General features: G+C 44.5%; 1 protein-coding gene across 1 annotated transcript; it reads left to right on the plus strand.

The window, feature by feature from the left end:
- Positions 1 to 248: 248 nt before the first annotated feature.
- On the plus strand, positions 249 to 17370 carry LOC146198545 (uncharacterized). Its single transcript, XM_084592611.1, has 5 exons — positions 249 to 464; positions 4715 to 5041; positions 8900 to 9149; positions 12338 to 12484; positions 16369 to 17370. The coding sequence occupies exons 1-5, from the start codon at positions 249 to 251 to the stop codon at positions 17148 to 17150; spliced, it is 1722 nt and encodes a 573-aa protein (XP_084448737.1). The 3' UTR covers positions 17151 to 17370.
- The last annotated feature ends 4308 nt before the right edge of the window (positions 17371 to 21678 follow it).

A 21678-nucleotide genomic window follows, 5' to 3' on the forward strand; every position in this document is an offset into this window, starting at 1 on the left:
CATGTTGCGCTTGCTTGCGTCGCCTTCCACGCGACGCCTCCGGCAGATGCAGATGAGGCAAAGCGGGGATTTCACCCGCATACATTACCTAACATAGCCACTTTGAAACGGTCACTGCCCGCAGGTTTGTGTGCGGCCGTTGGCCCCGCACGTTCCCTCATCTGGCGCACCAGTTCCACCTGTTGGACAACCGTATTCGGGTGGCGGCGCTGAGGCGCGTGGCGACGTTGGACACCGACGCGACCAACATGACGGCGCCGGAGAGGGTGGGCCGCGCGTTGGCCATCTGCATCGGCGAGCACGAGTCCGATCACGACCACAGTAGCGTGGTGGCGCAGATGCTACGTTCGATGGGCGTCGACTGGCCGACGCTGAAGACAGTCGCTAACCGGACGCGCACGTTCAACTTCCTCCAGCTCTCCCTGGCCCTGGCACAGAGCATGGGCCTGCCTCTTTTCTTCCACGTGCGTAGATTCGCTTTGAAAGCCGCCATATGTCGATGTCCAGTGAACAAAAATTGCAATTAAGACAGAAAGCGTGAGGTTAGGCACATTCGGCGAACAAGAGTAACGAATGTATAACTAGGAAAACTTTACGCGAACCACATTTCAACAGTTTCTCTAGGCTTAATAATTTAGCCATGTTGGTTAGAAGTATGTGCGGCACCGGTATGAGGCACTATGTTGGCTTCGATACTTCAAATGCCTTTCAACTGACCCAAGGCCGTCCATGTTCCTGAGTAATTTGTAACTGTCTAGTAGCTACCACGCGTGGGGCTCGAAGAGTGTATCTAGACTCCTAAGTTTATGCAGAACAGGCCAGCAGAACATGAAGACAAAACTATATGGCGTGCGCTCAAAACAAGCTCGCTTGCTTTTTTTTAATGTTTTTTTTTTTAAATGCGAGAGATGCTGCTTTGATTTTGGCCGATAAATTATATTTGGCTCCTTGCTCATAAAAAAAAAAAAGTCTCTTAAGCCGAACCCATTAACAAATCTCTCAGCTTTCTTTTGGGGCTAAAAAAGAAGACAGAAGTGCAGCTGCTTCTTGATATGGGGTGCTTTACGTATGGTAGTGGATTTCCAAAAGGCTTTCTATGCCACTCAAACAGGGGGACCAGAAAGGGAGCGGATTTTCATACGTCCAGAGCGTAGTCCAGAAATCGCAGCGTGTCACCTTAAGCCCAATGAGAGGTTGAGACCGTAACTTGTATTTGTCGTCTGTTTTACTGAAGGCTGGCGCTAAGGCTCGTGATGTGATAATTGCGAATCATACCTAAGCCTGCGGCTCTAATAATGTGGCAGTGCTTTGCAGAAAAAGGTTCATTTATATGGTCTTAAAAGTGGTCACATGAAAGGCCGCCGATGTTTGCAAAAATAGACATGGCAGAAATGTGAAAGTGTTGCTATTTTTTTACTTTATGGTGCTTATATTCACTTGCAGGTGTCACTTTCCTGTTTAGAGTCCTGTTTTGCTTTTCTATTTTTTTTTTCATATCGTGTCAAAATGTTTTAACGAAAAATTTTGTGACAGTGTCTTGGAAATTCATAACTTAAAATAAAATGAATTTAATTTTGATCATCATGTATTTTAGCAAATTTAACCGCTGACAATATAAAACTTAAATGTTTTTTTTTTAGACTGCTCAAAATCGACACTATGACGAGAAGTTCTTACTTGTCCCGTTCTCACTGGAGCAATTTGTAAGCGCGATTATGCGTATCATTCAGTAATGGCATTCACTAAGCGGTAAATAAATGACAAACGAACGAAAGGCTAAATCTAGCGTTACGTACAGGACCGCGGACATAAAAATCAAATTGTTCCAGTCAAAAAACGTCACCATCATTTACTTCTGCACTTTCTGCTGGAAGGCACAAAAAAAAAAAAAAAAAAAGAAAGAAAAGAAGAAAAAGAATATAAAAACAAGACTAAAAAAGCCATATCTATGCCCCCAAATGACCTCCTGTTTAAAGGTTCTTCTTAGCTGGCCATTTACAAAGCAGGTACTCCTTCCCGAAGAGTTCTGGCGGAATGGGCAGGCGTGTTCAGAGCGCTACCAAGGGGCGTCGTAATTTGCGAGTGCGATTCCAAGCTTCAGAATCGCTCGTGCGTCCCCCGCGAACGTCGAGCTCGAAATTAATATTGTATGCTAATCAGTTATTAACTGCTTCGATGCGCTTCCTCGGGCGGGAGCTTTCCGAGCACTTCACCTGTTTGCTCCAGTTCGCCCTTGGCGTCGACGGCGGTATGCTCACGCTGGAATCTCCGGTGGAAATGAAACGCCGCTTTTGATTAGGCGCTCGCACTGTTCACAGCTTTTGTGAAATTGAGGACGTTGGCCCGGCATATATGAGGCCCCGAGCTCACCGGGGATTGCTCTGTGTACGTTGAAACCCTGTCTTTCACGCGTTCATTGCTCCGCGGCAGAAGTATGATAATGCTTGCGTTTGTGCAAGCCGCTTTCTTGAAACCAGAGGTTTGCTGAAAGTAATAATAAAGAAAGGAAATAAAAAAGAGGTTTCGAAAGCGTACTTTCTGGATAGAAGCAAGAAAATTATGCAAGTGCGTATAATGTGCTCTCTAGAGTGGCTTTGTTTGCTTACGCCGGCAGTTTGCCCATTTCGCATGTTGTCATATGGGGCAAGGCTGAACTCATTTTCTGCTCCTTCTTCTCCTGTTACGTAGACGTTTGTACGACATGACAGGTATGCGACTTCGTGCACGAAGCGTTTGCCTAATTTAAATATTTGAGTTTGAAGCCTAATAAGAAGAGTTTGCTGATGTTTATTTTTTTAATACCCTATCTAGCGGCGGATTTCAGATTAATAGAGAGAGGAACCACCTGCATCGATCTGCATTTCTTGCTGCAGTATTGATAACTGGAAAGAGAAATATGATTTCATCCAATATTTTGTTAAATTTTGTTACATTTATTTCTTAGAAAAAAAAAGGGGGGGGGGGCACCGGTTTAAAGTTATGACGCAGTTAAATCGCTAGAACAGGCAAGTATATTAATCGACTGTTGCGTGTAGAGTTCTGGTCGTTAATGTATACCCGTCGTTAACAAATTCACTGAGTATTTTGACCATATCTAGTAACTGAAAAAAAAAATCAATTAGCTGCTGCACGTACATGTCAAGGGGCCAGTGACATACACATTGTTTGTTAAGGTTGAATGTTGCTTTCATAAACGAAATAATCCTTCAACGTAAAATGCAATGGCTATATAAGTATTTAGCAGGCAATAGGCTACGACAAACGACGTCTTGCGTAACCAACAGGATTTGTAAATGCACGACCGTGTTTGTACTGTTGGAGTTGCTATTTCTGGCCCTTTGTGTTATAAAACAGTTCAAGGGGATGTTTATAAGCTCTAGATGCATAAGGGATGCATAAATAGCACGGTCCAAACGTGTGAATACATAACCCGTCTCGGAAACTGGAATGAATTTGCGGACGCATGTCATCGCTACAGTGAAGAATAATGCTTGATACTACAGAGAGCGAGCAATGTCTCCTACGCGCGTGCAAGATAAAATTTCTCATAAAAAGAAACGCATATAACAACATGAAGTTGTTTCCTTTTTGCCTTCTTTATTTATAGCACAGGCAGAGTTTGCACGCTGGATGGAATAGACAAACATATTTTTGCCATTCTGTCAGTCCCATCTGAATTATTTTAACTTAATTTCTGGCGTGCCACTAGCCTAGATACAGTTTTCACCTGGAGCACAGAAGCTGTAAGTTAACTGAATATATAAAAAAATATTGCTTTAATTTTATACTTCGATAAGCCCGAACCGGAAAAGTGCGTATAGGTCCTGTGTCATCATATGTGTGCTTTCAGACCACCTGCGGCTACGTGGTATTTTCTGAGATTGTCCGGAATAAAAATAAAAATAAAATAAAACTAAATAAGTTGCAGACACCAGGAAGAGATGCCTTTCTGCCCGCAGACCTGTGTGGTTGATAGCTAAATTTTAAGGTCCCAGATGGTGAAATATTTTATCTGCATCATTATTAAAATGCAACGACGGGAAACTCCTTTGCACGAAAACCTCCTTCCATTTTCAGAAATTAAATTGAAATAAAATATTCCAGAGAACACAGCCTATATTACTTACGCAGAAGTTGTTGCATAGGAAGCCATGAAGAACTTGTGTGATTTAAAGATCGTATCCGCCCATTGGCTTGCTGTTATAATTTGTTTAATGCTCGACATGAAAATTTTTTAACTGAAATGCAATGACGCTGATTCAGCGGTCGCGTCACCTACTCGGGCCCCAAGTGTTGTTTCCACTGCCTTATGGATCGCTATCTAGAATCTTCTTAAGTTATACACTTGCTAAGTTGATCTGGCTGCTATTTGCTACTCACCACGAGGCCGCAATTTCAGCGTCTTTTCTAGGCGACTACTTCTGACACAGAAATACTTGTGCTTTGATATTTCGTTGGGGACGATGTGTTTCAATAAATTGGATCTATTTTTCTTACCAACTTTTGTTCCTGATCTTAAATATGCATTATATTCAAGTAAAACATTTGCGCTTATTTTTTTCGAGCACGTTAAAGCCCGCATGCTTTCTAGGGTTAATGTTAGCCTTCCAATATGGTGTTTTTTTCCCACGTGTAGTCTTGAATGTAGAAATTATTAAAGTTCGCATATATGCTACGCAGGGCGTCGACTATTGTATTTGTAATTTCCGCACAGTTCCTCCCCGAAATGGACCTCCGGCACGCCAACCGAACGGTGCTGACGCTGTCGTCGGGCTGGCTGCAGACATCACTGGGCGACAACAGAAGCGTGGCCCACTTGCAGTTCATCGCAGCGTTGTACGGCCGAGAAGACCTTACTCAGCGTCTGGGCTACGTGCACCGACGTGTTGCTCTGGCAGCGGTCGAACTCCACCAGAGCTCGTCGCAGTACCAGGAGCCCTCGTACACCACGGTGGAAGGCGCGGCCTACTTCAGCAAATACCTGCCAGATCCCGAAGTGCTGCTTGCCATGATCAACCTCAACTTCCCTGCGAAGAATCAGGTGACAGCAGTCTTTAATTCTGCGTAGTATTGAGATGGGGCCAAATAGTGGGCGAAAAAAAGCGACAAAACAAAAAAGAGGGCCATCTCTACTTCTGTTGTCGCTTCCTACAACTCTGCTACCACCATGAAGGTTTTGCATGACTTTAAAATAGACATTGAGCGTAACACCATCCAAATATTTCTGTCTACAAAAGTTGATTATCTGTTTTTTTTCTTTATCTATGTTGGCATATGGCTGGCAGCAAAAGAAGCATTTATCGCCCAGTTAATTGGTTTAAAAATATTTTTTTAGTCAATTCAAACTTAAATTCGATGCCTACGTATACTTGCGAACTCGTCTGGCGAAGCATGCATGATGAAATCTTATGTTGATGTATGCAGCTTTAATTTTGTTGTGAAGTAACACTACTTCACAAGGTATAACCAGGTCTTCATTGTTGTGTGTTCCTTAACCTTCGAGCTTTGAGCACCTACCGATTTGGCAGGCTCTGTGCTCTCGTGCTTAAAAAATCAAATGGGAAGATGATATCGGAATGCTGCCTTCAGAAACCCTTGGGTCCCGAGTTGTATTTCTCCTCAGTGTTAAATTTAAAGCTGCTTACATCCTTACATCGGTAGTGGTACTACTCAACACGGCTAAGGACAACTATATTTCTGCATTAAGTGTGTGCCTCGTGGTTAAAGTAGACCTTGAGCCCAGTGCTACGTAGCGTTCTTGACGAGTGAACAATTTCTTTGCCGTTTATGTTTTCTTTATTTCTACTCGCTGAAGAAATTACTGCTTGTTATTACTGCTATAAGGTTTGGCAGGTGTCTTCGTCATTACCTGCTTTAACCTTACTTTCTTTTCGAGTCTACTCTTTCTGATACAATGTTTTAAAAATATCGCTGCATGAGCGCGCATATATGTTTTAATATGGCTTGAGGTTACTGCCAGCTTAAGAGAGTGCGGGTCTTGCGTGGCTGCTGTTAATGCTCGTGTAGCTATCGCGCGTTTTTCTGCACGCCTTGATGATTACTTGACATTATTTAAACTTGTTAGGTTCCTAAAAACGTGTTGTGACATTTTTTCCATCTCATTTCTCCTCCGAAGAAAAAAGAGAAAAAACACCATAAAAACAGATAGGGAGCCTGAACCCGCAAGCGTTTACCGGTGCTGAAAGCCAGTAGAAGATAAATGAAATATAGTGAATGCTGTAAATAAAAATAAAACATTTTGGTGAAAAAATTGTAATGAAAAATAAAAAGATAAAATAATTACTCACGATTACGTTACTTCTTAATGCGAAATTTTAGCGCAGCTCATCACTGTTTCACCTTTTCGATAGATTAAGGCAAATATGTCGCGCAAGACACGTATGCACAATTACATGCAACTTTTTTTTTAATTTTCACACGTATTCTTTCAAGACAAACTCCACTAACAGTTCTTCGCTGTCATGAAAGAAGCTTTGTGGTCGGAGAAATGAAGATAGGTTGCGGGAGGCAGCGCGTGGGCCCATAGGAACGTTGCGCTACGAACAGATAGCAGCGACTGACTGATGCCGCTGACGCCGCTAGCGAGTGAGGCGAGTGAGAACGGGATGCACGCACCGTGATCCGCTTATAGCGAGCCGGCGTTTCGGCAACCAGAGAGCACCCTCGAAAGATGGGACTCCCTCCTCCTCTTTCTGCATGTTGGCGACGGTGTTCTATTGTTGTCTTGATTCGCTAGTGGCGGCAGCGGAATCAGTCAGCCGGTGCTAGCGCTGCCTCCGGCGACCCCCCCCCCCCCCGCCCCCTTCTTTCCCTCGTGTTTTCCTGTTGCTGCGCACGATCCTTCCCCCATCGTTCGGCGCTGAGTGTACCCCCCCCCCCTCCTTTCTTGCTTGGCTCCGGTTGCCGAAGCGCCGGCTCGAACTGGGGGGATAAAAGGGGGGCGGAGCTGGTTATGAGACTGACGCGGCCGACGCCGACGACAACGCGATGCCCAGGAACGGGCGCCAAAGGCACCATTAGGAGAAAGAAGGTGCCCATGAGGTAGGAGAAGGTAGCAGGAGGGTCTTCAGTATGCATGTTGCTATTACCCCAGGCATCATTCACCTCCTTGGTCAGGTTTCATGTCCATTGTGTGTTGAAACTTTGAATTAGCATTATTTTTCGCTGTTTTATTTTTCGGATTGAAATAGTGATTTGGTGAAATCAACCTTAAGACATTACTTATAACGGCACATCCAAAAAATGCGTATGTGGTTGCAATTAGTGTTAATAATAATAATAATAATAATAATAATAATAATAATAATAATAATAATAATAATAATAATAATAATAATAATAATAATAATAATAATAATAATAATAATAATAATAATAATAATAATAATAATAATAATAATAATAATAATAATAATAAAAAATTGGTTCACAGGTTGCAATGCCCCGATTTGATGTTGCTGTTACTTTTTAAGTTGGCTTTGCTGCACTATGGCTTAAATTGCGGCGGTGCACCCTTTACAGGCATTCTTCTCGCATTATTGAAGCGGATGCGTCTGGGGATTAGCGAACACTTTCAAGAATTCCTGATGATAGAAAGTTTCGACAGAGAACAAATGATTTCTGGGAACTCTTATTTTGAGCGAAAGTATTTGTTCTAAAACTTCTTAATTAATTCCTAATTAATTGAGTCGAATAGTTTATACTATTGGAAATCCGAAGCCGTTCACACGACGAGGCCTTGTTGGTTTCTTAAACGGAGAAAAGCCCATTTTCTAGTGTTCTGCAGTGCACTGTATTCCATCGCTTAATTCGGCACAAAACCAAAACTGAGTTTTTGATAAGCGCAGGAATCTCAGTGAAAATGGAATGTCCGCTGCCGGCGTGTAGCTGAAAGTACGGTGCCCGATTTAAACTGCATGCAGTAATTCGCGAGGTCAAGACCACTGTTTTCGTTCATCGCTTGGCACAAGGAATAGGACGGCCAAAGCCAACTGCGTGGGCATTATTTTTGTACGCGACTGAAAGGACGAAGTAAAACTGACATTCGGGGTAGTTGGTAAAGCATCTTGTAAAATTAACAGCGCACACAAGACAGGGACAGCGCTTGTGGTGTCGTCTTTGTTGTCCCTGTGTTGTGTGCGCTGTTAATTTTACAAGAAAGAAAGGAGATGCATGACGCAGCAGGTAGTTCGAATTTGACGCCATATTCTTTACGATACTTCAGCAGTGAAAATTCTATTTTCACGGAAATTTCTGCGCAAATGGTACGCTCCATTTCGTTTATTTTTGCGCGAAAACCGCAGAACGTTCTAACAACACCGGGAATTAGAAAATGAGTTTTTCTTCTTTTCAGAAACTGATTAATTATTGGCTTTTTCTTGGCTTCGCACTCCCTACTAGAAGAAAACGTTCCACTAGATTATTTAAAATGCAATTAGGGAGCTTTATTTGATAAGCTATATAATTAGTAGAATTTATGCATTACGTTGCGCCTGCAGTACATTGCGCGTTTAACGCTCTCACGTTAAACTAATACCCAGAAGAAATTTTACGTATGTTATCTGTACTCTGTCTGGGTCACATGAATGTCTGCTGTTGAAATCTGCGAAAGTGAAAATTCATGCAGCTTAAATAGAATGATTTATGTCTGACCACTACGCGCGCGCATTCGGCGTCCGGTAAACCGGTATACGTCTGTGCGAGTGCATATCTCCTTTCTTCTAGCTGTTGCTAATACAGAGTTGTGATATATTTTATTACCACATTCTATTATATTATTATATATTACCAGGGAGTCGCACAATTAGTTCAATATTTCATACGTGCTGAGGTTTCTTTTGGATGATTTGAAATCAGTTACTCGTCTGGATTGTTGCAGGTTACCCTGGCGGACGATGTATATGTGGCCCACGGTGGTAGAGCATCATTGCAGCTGGCAGCTCTCTTCTCTTCCGAAGTGGCCATTGACGATGCAGAGGCTGCGGGTGCCTTCGTGAGTACGCTCCTTCTGCGGCAGCTAGCGGTGCCTGCGTCTGCCAGGCTATCTACAATGCTCCAGATGACGAAGTACAAGTGCTTCGATCTGGTCCACGACGTTGCACCGCACGCCACAGCCCTCTTTGTCTCAGGTAGAGGAAACTTCCTCCAGGAGTCTCACCACAAGAAAAAGTCGAAGTATGGAGTTGTAAGGTGTTCTGTGTACCACCTTACACCTGGCAACCGCCTGTAACTTTTGCTAAGTGTAGAAAAGTTGAGAGGAAAACCCCGTATCCACTTGTAGGGAAAAAGAGCGTGAGTCCGACAGATAGCTGCCTCGGAAAACGTTCCCGAAAGTATATTTAAACAAAGGACTTCGCATAATGTATGACGATTACTGATAACTAAGAACAACTTAACAAAACTGATAATGTCTTGAAATAGATAAAAAAAATGAACCTGCCAACGAATGACTGAGCAAGAAAAAAAACAAGGCAAAGCTGCTGAGCAAACTTTTTGAGCCCAGAGTATTTAATGAACAAATAAATACATAGCCAATTGCATCAAATAGAGAGACAAGGTAAGAGTTTTTAAGTGACGATGCCTAATACTAGCACATTCATAATAATAAACAAATATCCACTCAACACATCTTTTTGTGACGCATTTGCTCTCCGGCTAATTCATATCGTAATGCTTATTGTCCTCAGTGATTGACTCGTGCGGCAGCTTCTGAATACGGGATTTGAAACTTTAGAATATATTGGTTTCAGGCTTGGCGAAATTGCCATCGAGTTACGAAATTTGAACTATATAGCCCATATTGGCTTTTGGCTTTGCGAAATTGCCGCCAGGTTCTTCATCCTTCAGCGTAGGAGTGTAACGGCAGCTCCAGCGTAGGCACCACAGATTTTAATGCACTCATCCACGTGTCTAATGTTGCGTGTTATACGTCCTCAATCTCGTGGGTAGGTTACTCAGTATGTGAACACTAAGTAGCAGCGCTCAGCTCTCTCGCTTTTAAGAGCTGGTGCTTTGAAATATTTCCTTTCGTCATCACGACATCAGTGTTCTCTGGTGACGCCATCTTTCTACACTTGAGGTAGATAGAGGCTGTTGGACTTAGTTATGTAAACAGAAAGATGTCTCAAGACTCCATCTGGTGCAAACAGCTCGCGCTCTTTCTTCACGCTCTTTCTGTCCTATCATGGCATGACTACGCTCGCCCTAATTGCATAATTTTAATGCCACAGCATCAAGAGTGCGATGAAGGCGAAAAATTTCAGCCTTGTGTCCGAAGCCTCTAGACAGTCGGTACGGCAGGCAGGTGGCAAAATAGAGACAAGAAAACCCTGCCCTTCCCCTATGCATAGTCAAATAAAGTGGGCAAACGTATCAATAATAAGTTCCTCATTACTACGTAAGCAGACTCGAAAAGGCATATGTTTTTACATTCCCTTCCAATTTATGCAAATGATCGCCCGTAACTTCTTGTTTCTGCTTATATCCGTTTTTTGTTTTGCGCCTACTGCAGCTAGTTAATGCTCCATAAGAAGCTATTTTTTGTTTTTGGAGGATGTGTGCGCAACGAACTCACAGCATTCGGATATTGCCCGAAACATTCGCCAGATACTCAAAGGTTAAAACTGCTTAACGAGTAGAACTCCGAAAGTCTTATAATACTGCGGGTGAAATTGTTTCGGGAGAGCTCTTCAGCCTGTTTTTTGTTCTGCTGATATATTGTATTCGGATGGCGTGTTTCCATGTTGGTCGTTGACTGATGAGCTTCATGCGGCATCTGGGAGTCAGAATCGCTGCAACCTTGGTTTGAGGACGCACGATTGCAGGCACACATGTTGTCGGTTCGAATCCCTTTCACAAGCTAGTCTCCAAATTGATTTGCAGATGAATGTTAAAAGTGATGAATAATGGCATGACACAAGCTGGAGCATTGTAAAATCAAAACTACTGCTCCATAAATAAATGTCGGAAAAAATGGTGCCACATGGAGATACGCCAGTGACGCAGTACGAGAAAATAGCTCGTCTGTATGGCAGAGAAACATTGCCACGGGGGTATTTGTTGTGGATGTCGTCGCCACACTCATCGTTTTTGTGGCTAGACGACGGCTGTTGTGACGCAATCTTTATGGACACCATTCCATGCCACTTTTTTCTTTTCTTCTTTTTCTTCTTTTTTTCCTTCTTTTTTTTTAGAGTAATGAGGCAAGTAAAGCTTTCGCCTTAAGAGGGAAAAAATTATTATGGCAGAAACTCATTATGGCATGTAAATATGAATACATATACCGTATAGCTTACTACAAGATTTTCTTACGAATGAAAAAGACGGGTACAGTGAAGGCGCTAGTGAACCCCAGGTGACCAACAAATTACTGCTGACTCAAGAACTCCCTTGAGATAGAGTGCAGGGGCATTGACAACCACTGCATTTTGTTTGGCGCGTATCTTTACTAAAACATTTCCACGATAGAGTAGTGTTGAGTGAGGGCCGCTCTCCCGAAGCCTCATTTACTGTGTCTGAAAAGCTGAGTTAGCAAAAACACGTTGGCCAGCATCCCATCAAGCCACCATAACTACGCGTCATAATTTCTATTATGCACAATGTTAGTATCGATCTTAAGAGCACGTGGTTGCGCACCTATTCCAATTACTGGCGAGCTCCTTTGTGGTCCCTTTACGGATGTCTCTTCTTCCAGCAACTCATATATGCAACATTTATGGGAAAAAGGAATAATGCAAAACACGCGCAAGACAAGGAAATGAGAAATCATTGCAATGACCCGTGGTGGTGTACCTTCTTTTGTTCGTCCTTGTATGTCTGTTGTGCTGTTTCTTTATCTGATACGAAAGGTATGATTCACCTAAACCGATCAGCCACTTCCGCAAGTTCATTACTCAGTTGAGTGTATTGAGAGTTTTGCTTGTTGCCTCACTTTGCTGCTGTTTTAAATTGCTTCTATAAGGCGAGCTGTTAATAGTCCAGTCGCGCCTGCTGAACTGCCGTAAGCGACGCGTGTAGAAAAATATTAAAGATACTCACTTGTTCATTGATTTCACGCTTTTCTCATCGGGTAGTTTTGCTCTTGTGTAAAGCAAAAAAAAAAAAAAATTGCCCTTGAGGTTCAGCCTGCCCGGAACGCGCTTAAATTTTTCATGCGATGGCGGAAGCACAGCTCACAGCTCACTGGATTCATTAATGTATCACTGAGCTTATAAAATAATGATGCGTTTCTCATTTGCTCGTGCTCGCATGTTTAGAGTTCCGTGAAACAACGTCTTGCTTGGTAATTTTGACAGTGTTTTTGTTTTGTCCTTTGCAGAAGGAATCTTTCGGACATCAAACATAGATATAGTTCAATCAGTTATTGAAAACATACGCAAAGTTTTAGAAACAAGCCTGACTAAACTTCCTGAAGCAGAAAGAAGATATGTCTTCTCAAGACTTCGTCAGATTGAGGACGTTGTTGGTAAGCATTCTTGAAAACTCCGCAGCAGCTGCTTTTATTTCATGAGCTACAAAATGCTTGGAGACGATGCTATGAGATGCATGGCAGCAAATGCGCGGTCTTAGGAAATGCTTTCTTTTTTTTTTTGTGCAAAGAAAGTAAAACGAACAAAACAATTTTTATCAGCCTCGTGAATGTCCAATTTGTCAACTAAATACACTTTCTTTCATGCTGCAATGTGCCGGCTCTGGATGTTTTTGTTAGTAGAGAAAATGCTGTTTCGTGTAGTTTGTAGTTCAGATCTGTTAAGTTTTGGAAAAAAGAACGACTGTTTCGTAATCCTAAATAACGACGAAAATTACCTTGCGCTATGCAGAGGCTTTCAAGAAAAAATAATAGGGCCTTTAAAGCAATTGGGTTAAATGAATAATTTCATGCCCACACATGCGCGAACATTTGACCGAAACACGCGCATATGTACAGTCGCCCACAGACTTAACACGAATGACGGAAAGCGTAGCCTGGACTGCCGTCAGCGCCACGAAGCGATAGTCATTGGTGCGAGATAATGCTCACGGTATGTTTACGGCGGCTGACGATAGCTGGCGTGCAGTTCGCTTTGATAGCTATTTTCTTTGTGCCTGATGGTCGCGTGGACAGCGTGCTTGTCACGGGGGCGTTCCTGACCTTTTTGCTTACCGATACAGCCTCCATGGCTTCGGCAACGCTCTTTGCAGTTTTCTTATCGCGGGAACAGAAAATTGCGCGCTAAGCTTCCGCTGTTGACGCAACAAAATGTTCATGGCTCTGTGGTGCGCTTATAAGTAAAGCCCTTATACGCCGAAACAACGAATAGTAGAAATGAGAGAACATATGCACAAAACGGTTGTTACGTTTTAGAACTAAGATTAATCTCTTATTTTAGGAAATAGATTTTGTTAACACCGTCGTTTTGAGCCTTTCTCTATAAATTATATATTCACACATTTACATGCATGCATATACGCTCGCTCGCTCTCTCGAAGATAAATAGTCCGGCTTCCCAGTATGGGGAAACAAAAGGGTAGGGACCTCTGTCACTGGCTAGATGAAAAAAAAAACGAGAAAACAACAAGCACTTCATAAAACTGTACAAAATCGAGTGGCTCCGCCACTAGTACTCTTCACTGTCTCCATGCGCTCTGGCACTAATTGATAGTGAGCGTCTACCTGCTATATGTCACGCTTCAGGTGCAGCCACTCTTCTTGAATGTCAACCCACAGCAGGTCTGAAATGGTGCAACTGGAGCCTAAACGTCTGGAGAGCATTCATTGCATCATGCACCAAACATTTCTGATGATGTTGAGGTCTGGGCTGCGGCTTGGCCACTGCACCTGCATTACGTCATTGTTGTCCAGGAAGGCTTGCGCCTTTCGAGCCGAGTATATTGGAGCGCGATCATGTTGAAACCAGAAGAAGTTTTCAAGGAAACAGACCATATCCAACACATATGGCGTTAAAACATTATCCCAGATCAATATGTATGCTTCCCTCTCATCTTGCCTTGAATCTTGTGGATGGGTCCCAAGCCCTGGGAGCTCTCGGCACCCCAGATGTTCATTGCTGTGCGCTCGCTCGACCGCACGTCAAACATATACCGTTGCTCGCATACCCCACTTAACTGGTACAAAAGGACGCATCAAAAGCATACCGATAGTTTTTAGGACACCAAACTCTGGCGCTGGTCCCATCGTGTGCAGAATGTTGATTCATCGCTGAACACGACATAGCACCAGTCTTCTGGCGTCCATTCTTCGTGGGCCTCTGCGAACTCCAGCTGCTGACGTAGGTGTGACGGGTGAAGTCACGGCTTCGTCAAGAAACCCGGTTTTAAATTCCAGCATCACTGAGCCTCCTGAGTATGGTTTCCTTACTGACGCGTAAGCCGAACTCACCGCGGATTCCTCGCGTCGTGAGGAATGGATCATAAACTGAAGCCGCGATAATCAGAAGGTATTTGAGAGTTGTTGCACTCTCAGGAGCTCCACGCGGAGCATCTTCCGATCTCCCTTCGTCCCTAAACGCCTGAATAATGTGAATTACTGTAGAAACAGAACGCCTCATTCTTGCTGCTACTTCACTTTGGCTCATCACCTGAGCCATATGCATTATAACAGCATACTCGTCTGTGGGCACCCCTCGAGGCATGTTTGGAAAATGACCCTGAAACTCGTGGTTTTACAATATCAGGCATCATCCGTTATCATGGTTTCATTGCCTGTCATTCTGCCTATAGTGGTATTATCATCGCTCACACTGTTACCTGGTTTATTTGCCAGCTTTGTGAAAAAGCGCAAAAGATCTTAAGCTTTATGATCGCTTCACTTCCCCTCGCTGTCTGTGCCAAGGTTGATTAATGTAGAATGCCGCGGATCTGAACAATTGCTTTTCTCCTGTGACGAATTCCACACGCATGCAGCGTCTTTACAACACGTTTTTTCTTCTCGCCCGTATTCTGTGCAAATTCAGGTCTCGTTTAAGAAACCTCGGGCAGTCCAGATCAATAAAAACCTCTGTACTACGATGCCACTTAAATACCAATGATAAAGATCCATGCGTAAATTACATCCCACACATTCGAGTCATTTTTTAAACTTGATCTAATGATTGCCCGCGAACGAGGCGGCAGTAGAGACCTAAACAGAGTATTCCAAAGTGAAATAGCCGCTAGCACAAAGCAGTAGACACCTTCGGATTTTATCCCTAGACACTTTGTACTGATAGAAAATGTGTTACTAGTTAGCTTAAACAGTATGCTTATATTTTTTCGGTCTCAAGTTAGCGTTTTTTTTTTTCTATTGCGGCATCGCGTTACTATTGAAAATTATTGTATTCATATGTTTTTATGCCCGGGAAACGTGCCACTCTTTTGGCACACCTTGTCTGAATGTATGATCTCTAGAGTGGAATAGAAAAAGCAGGCCAACGAGGTAGATTGTTCTGAAAAAGTTAACCGACGCGCAGTGTGGCAGAGTGGGGAAATGAGGAATAATTGAGAGAATTTCACGCGGCAGATTTATTTTGTGCCAAACCTTACTGGCTGCACAAGCTTGGTTTTGCTCTGCTGCTTGTTTATGACGTCCTTGGAATGACAGAATACCAGTGACCTTATCCAGAAATAATTTGGAAGCGCATCGCACGTCTTACAACATAAACGTTGTTACGTCTGCAGGATTCGGACAAAACTCGCAAGGGGAGCGAACCGCGGAAACTTAGCACGCAATTCTTGATTCCCACGGTAAGAAAACTGCAAAGAGCATTGCCCAGCGTGGGAGGGCGCATTGTCGAGCAAAAAGCACAGAAAAACGCCCCCGTGGCGAGCACGCTGTCTACGCGGCGATCAGGCACCAGCGAAAAAGCAGCGAAAGCGATCTACGCATCAGTTATCGACAGCCGCAGTGTAAGCGCAACGAGAGCATTATCTAGAACCCAATGACTATCGCTTCGCAGCGCTGACTGCAGTCCACGCCACGTGTTCCGCCATTCGTGGTTAGTCCGTCGGCGGCTGTACGTTTATGTACGTCAAATATGAGAAAAGAACATTCTCTTCACGAGGAAACTTATTTGAAAGGAGACTGCCATGAGAAAATGAGGGCACATGAACACAATGACAAAGCTCATGCTCTGCCTCTTTCTGTCCATCCTTGTGGGCCTTTTTTTGTGTGTTATTATTCCCCTTCTAAAAGCTATGCACCTTATCTTCCAGGATAAATTTTTGTTAAAGCTAAAAATAGTGCCTTACGAGTACCAGACCCAAGACAACGTGGAGAAGTAGCACAGACGTTGCTAGTGCATTTGCAGTTACTTTAAAGATCTTTCGTGAATCCACCAAAACGCGTAATCATTCTCGCGATTGCACTTTCAGGTGTGCCCGAAGACCTGTTCGACGAGGTGCTGCTGGAGCGACATTACTCGCACTTTCCCGTCTTTCACACCCCGTTCGTACGTTACTATCTGATTGCTCTCAGACGGCGCGCAGAACGAGCAAAGGCGTCGCTCCACCAACATATTGTGACGAGGCGGCGTATGTCTCACCGGCTACCCATGCTGGCATCCAAGCCGCTCCTTTTGCCATTCTACGACTTGCTGTTTGTGCCGGTCGCGTCCATGCTGCCCCCCATTCTGGTCCGTGAATCTCCGGAGTCAACGTACGCGGCCCTGGGCCACCTCGTAGCTCGGGAACTGGTCTCAGCGTTGTACCTTTCAGCGGCGGACGCAACTTCGATGGGCCTCCCCGTCAGCAGGGGCTCTGACCACAGCGCTGCCGACATTCAGAGTCGCCTTGCTTGCATCCGGCGGTCGTCGCTCTCCAATATAACCCGCGTCGAACGACTGGAAGAGGCGTACGCCGACGTCATGGGTCTCCAGGTGGCGCTTCACGCACTCAGTACGGGGACGCCCGATTACAAGCCCCTCTCACAGTCCACGGTGATCCAGGGCTGGACGAACCTGCAGCTGTTCTACATAAGCAGCTGCTTCAAGTGGTGTGCCTTCGAGCAAAACGAAGTGGAAGGCACTGTGGGCTCACACCGGGAACGTTGCAACATGCCCGTTGTCGAAGAGCCCGGCTTTTTGACGACCTTCAACTGCAGCGCCGACTCGAGGATGGCTCGCGAGAGGCGGGAATGCTTGCAAGGCGCTTTGTAGGCGCCCTCAGCCTCGCTCCGGGCTCCTTTAGACCCGAGCCGGAGGCGAGAGTTCTCGCGTTCATAGGCTTCGGGGATACTTTCTAGAAAGTGTAGATATATGGACACCGCCAGTGGACTCAACCGAAGGACGTATGTGCTCCAGCATTGGCCACAGTTTAAAACGGGGTGGAGCGGAGGGTCGAAGTCTGTCTATCGCATGACGATCGGCTGTGCTAGTTTTAGGTTGAATGCGTACCGACTAATGCCTGCGCTGTGCGCGTCCCTTGTAAAGTGAACGCAGCATGCAGCGCCCTTGAAAGCCGGCTGCATTTTTTCGAATCTCTATAGCAGAGCTCAGAATAAAAATAAATCCAAACTTATATGACACAGCTCGTTAACAACACACGGCGAAAAAGTTGCATGGAATCGGACTATCGAAAATACAGTGGGAAGAAATGCATGTATGTGCGGAGCATAAGGATGCAAGCACACTTCGTGGCAGAGTGCTCCAATCCACCGCAGGCAGTCAAGACCTCTGTGGACCGTTAGAACGCTTTAGTTGCTTGCCAGCATAACATGAATCCGCCTTGCCTCTGCTTTTATGGGTACCAGTTTTGCCCATTCGACATCCGTTGTGGGAAGCAGTCCAGTCGGGCCGGAGCAGCAAGCAAAAGGAGGGGGAGGGTGGGGGATACCGGTGGGCGCCGTAAGGCGCCTTGGGCGCTCCTTCCCCCGCGGGTCTATTTACTGGGCATCTCGTGACGGAAGGCAGAGAGGGCTCAAGCGGCGGTGGTGGCGGGAAACCCGGGAGACTTCCCTCCAAATTGCGGGAGCACTAACGTGATCAATTTGGCCCCTTCTATCTGCCTTGGCTGCGAGCATGGCGGCATGTTCTTTACTTCCTTTGGTTTCCTTCATTTCCGGCGCTGTGCCTCGCTCATCTGAGATGCCGTCCTGTGCCTCAGGGCGGCGTCTGGCCTTGAGGGCTGTTCCCTTTCTCAAGTCTCTCTTCTCTACACCCACTCATTGAACCCAACCTCAAGACCATATCCGCCCTCGGGATATCTCCTTCCGACAATTCTAGGATCGTTCGCATCTCTTTTCCCTTCAATGAGATTTCACTTCTATTATTTGACGTTTTACGGTGTTCCAAGACTAATAATTTAAATACAGTTGCATTCTCACTTTCCCTAACTAGCAACTGAGGGAACGTAATGATCGGGTTGCGGCATTTCATACAGGATGAAATTGAGGTGCATTCTTAGGCTACCGCTGACTTTTGATACGAAGCATCGAGATTCATAACGTGATCGAACAAAATTTAGGTATGGGGAACCCAAGCTGAAGTGTTGTCACACGAAGCCAGCGCCGCTTCTCCCCTGGCGGCAAGCCGTCAAGGCTACCGGGGAGAAGCATGCGCACGTACGTACGCGCCCTTCGGTCCGAGTGGGGGGTGGCATCGCAATCTTGCGCTTTCTCTCAGTGGATGCGTTTGTCTTGAAAGTTATAAAGATTTGATTCAGTAGGTTTTGGCACAAGAAGGCTGGTGTTCTTGCCTGTTATGGAGGATAAGATGAAAAATGAACAGGTTATTAATTCACAGAAGTCAAAGCTGCCCTTAAGATAAAAAAAGAACTGTTGCTCGCCGGAAATTATTTCTCGTAGGTTCAGTATTGATGCATTGATTTTACCGAAGCGCTGCATTATACAGCACGAATACTTACAGCACAATACCCCATCTGTGCGGGAACTTAGTTCATGATAGCTTACATAAAGGTCACCGCAGCACGAATATAAGTTCCAGATTTGCTAAGGCATCTTCCTTGTCAAACGGAAATCTCTTACTTTTCAATACATGATCATGCATGATTGCTATGAAATAAACAAATGTGAGCTAGCGTAGGCATTTACCGCTGTCTTAAAAGTTCTATTGCCTTCCCAAACTTTCTTCAGCAAATGCTAACCTGGGCTGGTTTGCACGATAATGTCCGAGTTAAACCCAGACTTAATCGGTGTCTTTAGTAAGACCAGACTCCTTTAAGACAGCTCGGGTTCCGAGCGCTTCGGTTTGCCTCGTGTTCCCCAGGGTGGCTTCTCTGAATGCTCTCAGCAACCACTTCGTGCATTTTAACTCGTAACACAATTTTAAGTTGCAAAAAGCAATGACACGAATTTTACGCAGCGCAAGACTGACAGAATGTTTACATCTTACAGCGGGGACAGGGCCACCGGATCCCTGTATTTCCTTAACTTCTCTACTTAGGTACCTGACGTTCTTGTATCTTAACTAAGACGGCAGTGGAGTCGTAATCATGCAAGCGACTTATTCAAGTCAGGACTGAAGCCCAGCCTCGACTGCAGTCTTAAACGGCCTATCCTTCTTGACTCAGTTTAGTCTGGACTTAACTATGACAGTCTTAAGATCGTTTCGTGCAAGCGGGCCCAGGTTTGCATCTCTGTCCAATAATCAGGGAGTGGGTAAAATGCAACAAGCGCTAGAACTGGTTTGAAAGTTTCTTATTGTATTTTGTTTGCATTTGCGCCCTAGTTATTTATCCGAGCGTGCCGCGTGTACTGGCTTGACAACACTGGCACTGAACGCTGCATTTTCACAGGAAATTATGCCGCTGTAAAGCCTATATTCTTACAAAACTCAATCCCAAACTTTGCGTGAGAACCGAAAAATATGAGATTAGCAGCAAGTTTAGCTTCTCAGAACTTAAGTGTTGCACTCTCCGAACAATTCAGTGTTGGATACTTCAATTAAAGAAGAAAGTATGCACCTTATCTTCCAAGGTTTTGCAGTGGATTGTATACCATTATGTTCTTCGCGCGCCGTTAACTTTTGTCCCTGATACACTATTACTTCTACGAGAATGCCATATAAAAAAAAAAATTAAAGAACACTGCAGAATCTGCATTGAAGTAGTGAGAAAGCACGAATGATGCCGTTGATTGCTTCTGGTAGCTTCTAGTTGCTTAATTCACTTCTTGTTTACCTATTTTAGTCTTTCGTACTTTCAATTACGCACCAATCCCTTCCTATGCCCTTTTTCGGCTCTACTTCTGGTTGCGTGGCGTCACATCCTTGACGTCAGCCTAATTGACGGCCTTAACTATTTTAGTATTTGATACATTCAAATGGGACGTCAAGCCATTGGCTAATGAGACCATTTTCGCCTTTACATTTACATGTTTAGCCTCTAATTAAATACCTAATTAACTCATTCGCCTAATTATATTTCGGACACATTACGTCACCCTCTATCGATTGAAAATATTCATTAACCTCTACCACTTCTCAATTACAACTTCTGCGGACACGAGTTCGCGTGTCTAGCCTCTAATTAATTAACTAATCAATGTATTGGACTAATTTTCTACAACACAACATAGGTCAACCTCTATCGACTGACACCACTCATTAACCTATACTGCTTCTCCATCGCTCACAACTGCTGCGGACAGAAATCTGTGAACATAGAGAAGAAATGCTTTCGCACTAATAAAGCATACGCCTCATATTCGACAGCGAACATTAATCGAGGGCGCCGTGGAGTGTTTTATTTTCGTGATGCTACTAGAGCATTGAGTATTTCGAGCATACAAAAAAAAAAAAAAAATGTAATGCGAAGGACGCGACGTATGCGATGTGATCGCTTATTTCCGAAACGCCTTTCGAGTCCACTCGTGTATCGCCGTTGTCAACTGTCCGCTTCAGAAAAAACACGTCATCTACGAGTTTAACCTTATTCAAGATTGTTTTACGGTGAAGTCAAAGCAAGATCTTTTTGAAACCACACGTATACGGCACACTGCGACGTGCCACAAATGCAGCATGAGCTTTGCACATGCGCGGAAGAGAGCGGGAAGGAGGCATTGCAAGGCGAACGCGCATTCATTCATTCATTCATTCATTCATTCATTCATTCATTCATTCATTCATTCATTCATTCATTCATTCATTCATTCATTCATTCATTCATTCATTCATTCATTCATTCATTCATTCATTCATTCATTCATAAATCTTTATTCGCAAGAATGACCTGACGCTTAAAAGCAAAGTGGGTGGGTTAGGTGAGACTGATGGCGCCAGACTCCTAAATAAAGCCTAGCAGAGCACTAAGCTTGCTACTCGTGCCGGTACTAGGGGCCGTCTAGTCTTCGTATGTCTGGATGTGGGGAGCAGATGTGTAGCGGGCGCGGAAGCTCGCCGTGCCAGGGCGTGTTGAGATCACGTGCTTCAGATAAATGGAGCCAGCAGAACAGTTGGAGCAGCCGATTCTGGTTTGTTACTGCTGTGTGCACGGCACCGGCTCGCACCTTGTGAGAACTTGAGTAAGGAAAGAAAGACCAGTGGAAATCGGAGGAGTAATGTCAGGGACAAGGTCCCGAAACAAACCCTTCCGCTCATGTTTAAGGCCTGTGAGGACAGAGCCGGTTGTAATGAGGGGGATTGTAGAATAGTAAGGGTGGTCCGAATTGAACGGGCTCCCGTCAAGGCTATGCCGGTGGCCTTCTATCCGGTAGCCGCACGCCAGCGG

The sequence above is a fragment of the Amblyomma maculatum genome, chromosome 2, assembly GCF_055883805.1.
Source record: "Amblyomma maculatum isolate TAMU_Amacu chromosome 2, ASM5588380v1, whole genome shotgun sequence".
Lineage (NCBI taxonomy): Eukaryota > Metazoa > Arthropoda > Arachnida > Ixodida > Ixodidae > Amblyomma > Amblyomma maculatum.